Source organism: Macaca fascicularis, chromosome 16 (genome assembly GCF_037993035.2).
Source record: "Macaca fascicularis isolate 582-1 chromosome 16, T2T-MFA8v1.1".
Lineage (NCBI taxonomy): Eukaryota > Metazoa > Chordata > Mammalia > Primates > Cercopithecidae > Macaca > Macaca fascicularis.
In genome coordinates, this window is record NC_088390.1 from 7,628,993 (window position 1) to 7,633,393 (window position 4,401).

Consider the following 4,401-nt stretch of genomic DNA (forward strand, 5'->3'; position numbering starts at 1 on the left):
TTTCACACATGGATCCCTATGGATCAACTGCCCTAGGACTCCCTTTCATGTACCCATGTGACCCTGTTGACTTTGCCCTGATGAAGCAGGGGCCAACAGTGCCCTACCTTAATTACAAAAACTAATGACTAAGAGAGAGATGGCTAGAGCTGAGGCCCCTGAGTCAGGCTGTGGGTGGGATCATCTCCAGTACAGGAAGTGAGACTTTCATTTCCTCCTTTCCAAGAGAGGGCTGAGGGAGTAGAGCTGAGCAACTGGTGCAGACAGCCTCGCTGGACTCGGGGTGAGGTAGTTCAGCCATGAGGCTGGCTGTGCTTTTCTTGGGGGCCCTGCTGGGGCTACTCGCAGGTAAGGAGGAGGCTGAGGGGAAGGGGCCCCTGGGAGGGAGCCTGCCCCTGGGTGGCTAACCATCTCCTCTCTGCCAAAAGCCCAGGGGACAGGGAATGACTGTCCTCACAAAAAATCGGCCACTCTGCTGCCATCCTTCACGGTGACACCCACGGCTACGGAGAGCACTGGAACAACCAGCCACAGGACTACCAAGAGCCACAAAACCACCACTCACAGGACAACCACCACAGGCACCACCAGCCACAGACCCACAACTGCCACGCACAACCCCACCACCACCAGCCACAGAAACGCCACGGTTCATCCAACAAGCAACAGCACTGCCACCAGCCAGGGACCCTCAACTGCCACTCACAGGCCTGCCACCACTAGTCATGGAAATGCCACAGTTCATCCAACAAGCAACAGCACTGCCACCAGCCCAGGACTCACCAGTTCTGCCCACCCAGGACCACCTCCGCCCTCTCCGAGTCCTAGCCCGGCCTCCAAGGAGACCATTGGAGACTACATGTGGACCAATGGTTCCCAGCCCTGTGTCCACCTCCAAGCCCAGATTCAGATTCGAGTCATGTACACAACCCAGGGTGGAGGAGAGGTAAAGCTAAAAATGGGTACGAGAGGGGAGGGAGGCAGGACTGGCTATAGGCTCAGAGGGAAGAAGGAAGACAGGACGGGGAATATTGGCTGGCATCGCATGCAATCTTGTGACCTTCTGATCTTTAACTTCCGCAGGCCTGGGGCATCTCTGTACTGAACCCCAACAAAACCAAGGTCCAGGGGAGCTGTGAGGGTGCCCATCCCCACCTGCTTCTCTCATTCCCCTATGGACACCTCAGCTTTGGATTCATGCAGGTATAGCCATGACCTCAGTCTCACCCCTCACTCAGCCTCCCGGCGCCCCACCCCTCCCAATCCTGCACCCTACCCCTTCCTCTGTGAAGAGGGATGCCACCTGCTTTCCTGTTTGCCCCACAGGACCTCCAGCAGAGGGTTGTCTACCTGAGCTACATGGCGGTGGAGTACAATGTGTCTTTCCCCCACGCAGCACGTAAGTAACCTCCCTCCCTTTCTCATTGCTACCACTAGACACCAGGGTTCCTGAAAGGACTAAGCTGGGGCCAGGGAGGTGGACAGGATCTAACCCTTCCTCACTCCTCCAGAGTGGACATTCTCGGCTCAGAATGCATCCCTTCGAGATCTCCAAGCACCCCTGGGCCAGAGCTTCAGTTGCAGCAACTCGAGCATCATTCTTTCACCAGCTGTCCACCTCGACCTGCTCTCCCTGAGGCTCCAGGCTGCTCAGCTGCCCCACACAGGGGTCTTTGGGCAAAGTAAGACCTACCTACTCCTTCCCTCCTAGAATCCTCCCACTACACTGAAAACCCCTTCCCCAGGCCCATAAGCCACTCATCTCTCTTCTTAACCCCCCAAATCTCCTCCCTCTCCCAGCTTGTCATGGCTATAGGGCAGCTGTCCTCCCATCCTCTACAAGATTCTGCCAGTTTCCCCCTTTGGTCACTGCTGAGTCACTGCAGTGAGCTCCTCACCAATCTCCTACTCCCTAGCATCCCCCCATTCCCTCCTCCCACCTTCATCCCAACCACCATGTCACTGTAATACCTACCTGCCCTATCCTTCCGCCAGGTTTCTCCTGCCCCAGTGACCGGTCCATCTTGCTGCCTCTCATCATCGGCCTGGTTCTTCTTGGCCTCCTTGCCCTGGTGCTTATTGCCTTCTGCATCGTCCGGAGACGCCCATCCGCCTACCAGGCCCTCTGAGCATTTGCTTCAAACCCCAGGGCACTGAGGGGGTTGGGGTGTGGTGGGGGGGGGGTCCCTTATTTCCTTGACATGCAACTGTCTCAAAGACAAAGTTATTTTCCTTCCCTTTCTTGAAGAACTAAAATAGAGCCAGGCGCGATGGCTCATGCCTGTAATCCCAGCACTTTGGGAGGCTGAGGCAGGCAGATCACTGGAGGTCAGGAGTTTAAAGACCAGCCTGGCCAACATGGTAAAACCCCATCTCTACTAAAAATACAAAAAATTAGCCGGGTGTGGTGGCATAATCCCAGCTGGCCTGTAATCCCAACTCCTTGGGAGGCTGAGGCAGAATTGCCTGAACCCAGGAGGTGGAGGTTGCAGTGAGCCGACATCGTGCCACTGAGCCAAGATCGCACCACTGCACTCCAGACTGGACGACAGAGCCAGACTGTCTCAAATAAATAAATAAGAGATAATGCAGTTGGGAGGAGGGAGGGGACAGAGTTTTATTAAATGTGACGAACTGTCCCCCCAAGAGGAGAGTAGCAAAATATATGCGTATGTTTGACTTGGGGTTTTCCTTGTCCTGCCAGGATTAAAAGCCATGAGTTTCTTGTCACATGCCTTTCTGTGCTTTCCATGGCTGGGTCTCAGCGAGCCGGAAGCAGCTGCTGAGGAGGGATGAAAATGTCAATGTGTGACGATGCCTCATGGGTTTACCCCCCAAAGCCTGGCACAGCTGGTGTTGGATCTGCCGTGCCTCCCTTCCTTCCTCCTCTTGGGGCCACTGGCTGCTCCAGTACCCCATCGCTGGCAAGCCGGTAGAGCCATTCGCCCCTGCAGCCTTCCTCCTGACCCTCCTACAGTTTCAGATGCAGCAGACAGACAAAGCCAGGAGTGCGAGGCTGTGGAATTTCATTCCCAAAGGCAGCGCCAGTGGCTCCTGAGCAATGAGAATGTCCTGTCCTGTCCACCGTATTTAGGGCCAGCAGAAGAGCCCGATTAAACCCTCGCAGCAAGCACCTGGGATGCTCCTATCCCACCTGCAAGGGGTTGAATCAAGCAGGAGCAGTAGGTACTCTGACCTCCACTGGCGGCTCCTGGGAACAGCATGCCCCTTACACAGGGCCACCCGCCAAGTCTAACTTCATGCCCCCAGTATTTGAGGTGAGGCGAGTCATTCTCAGGACAGCCAAGGTCCTGATTCTAGAAAGGGCCTCCCAGATGGCCACAGCCTGCACCACAAGTGAGCGCCAGTCCCACCCTTTACAGTAGGCTGTGGCGCAATCCCTGGGAGCCAGGATGAGCAGCACCCCCCAGCCGTACGAGCCCCGGGAGGCTACCGGCCTCCAAAGCCAGAGACTTCCCCACAAGGGCAGCCCCACCTCTGCCTGCAGACATCCGTGTGACCTTGCAACGGGTGGGCACCGTGGGTTGGCGTCCCGGCGCTGGGTAACGAAGCACAACGCCCCCACCAGGTAGTCCAAGGTGCCCTTTCCCAAGCGGAGCTGCAGGGTCCACTCGGCCTCGCCGAAGTCTCTGCCCAGCACGTGGTGCGCCCTCGGGCCAGCGGGGAGCGGGAGAACCCCGGGGCTGCATCGCCAGGCCTCGGCTCCCCGGAGCCGGCCAGCTCTGTGCCCCACGGGTGATTCAAGGGTTGCCCTTCCCTGCCCTGGGCTCGCCTCCCCCACCTCCTCCTCTGCTTCACTGTCCCGGGCCCAGCAGTTGCCGGCGCACTCATGCTCCGAGGCCTGAGCCAACCGAAGGCGAGGCAAGCACGGGGCCCTGCGCGCAACGCGGCACCTAAGGAGGCCTGCCCGGTGCAGACTCTCCTGCTCCCACCGGCGCCCTTCCCTCTAGAGACGTCGAGCGAACTGGAGCTAGTGGCGCCCCCACCCAACGCCACCTCGGAGACTCGGGCTCCTTCTCTCTCAACTTCGAACAATACGGAGTGTGCTACGAAAAGACAAGATGGCGCCCAGCAAGAGGAGCGGAGAAAGGGGTGTAAATCTTACTTCCAAACTGGAAGCGCCAACAAAGGCGTGGGAGGTCTAACTGCGCAGGCGTGCAGCTTCGGCAAGCTTCAGAATTCCAACTGCCGGGCGCGTCCAAAACGTGGCCCCTGACTGAGACTTATTTTACGCCACTAGAGCGGGGGTGGGTAGCGTCAGAAAGAGCGAGGAGCAGGTGACGGGCCAGCTTCGCCGCGGGAAAAGAACGGGAGGCGGAGTGTCCGCAGCGCGCACGCGCAACGAAAGTCAATGGCGGTCTGGAGAGACTGGCGGAAGCT

At 58.0% G+C, this 4,401-nt stretch overlaps 1 protein-coding gene and 1 long non-coding RNA gene across 2 annotated transcripts; one reads left to right on the plus strand and one right to left on the minus strand.

Annotated features, from left to right (window-relative positions):
* The first annotated feature begins 259 nt into the window (after positions 1 to 259).
* On the plus strand, positions 260 to 2,730 carry CD68 (CD68 molecule). Its single transcript, XM_005582776.4, has 6 exons — positions 260 to 348; positions 429 to 946; positions 1,084 to 1,203; positions 1,327 to 1,399; positions 1,512 to 1,682; positions 1,996 to 2,730. Exons 1-6 carry the CDS (start codon positions 300 to 302, stop codon positions 2,127 to 2,129), a joined length of 1,065 nt encoding a protein of 354 aa, XP_005582833.1. The 5' UTR covers positions 260 to 299; the 3' UTR covers positions 2,130 to 2,730.
* Positions 2,593 to 4,337, minus strand: LOC135967927 (uncharacterized). Its single transcript, XR_010582252.1, has 2 exons — positions 4,127 to 4,337; positions 2,593 to 2,782 (listed from the first exon to the last, which is right to left on the minus strand). It is a non-coding gene; the product is annotated as an uncharacterized lncRNA (long non-coding RNA).
* Positions 4,338 to 4,401: the final 64 nt, after the last annotated feature.

Bases quoted from the DNA above. Each gene is read 5' to 3' on its own strand.
- CD68 (XM_005582776.4), top strand. From the start codon at position 300: ATGAGGCTGGCTGTGCTTTTCTTGGGGGCCCTGCTGGGGCTACTCGCA. The intron at 1,204-1,326 runs GTATAGCCATGA...TTTGCCCCACAG, and splicing joins TCAGCTTTGGATTCATGCAG to GACCTCCAGCAGAGGGTTGT. The intron at 1,400-1,511 runs GTAAGTAACCTC...TCACTCCTCCAG, and splicing joins GTCTTTCCCCCACGCAGCAC to AGTGGACATTCTCGGCTCAG.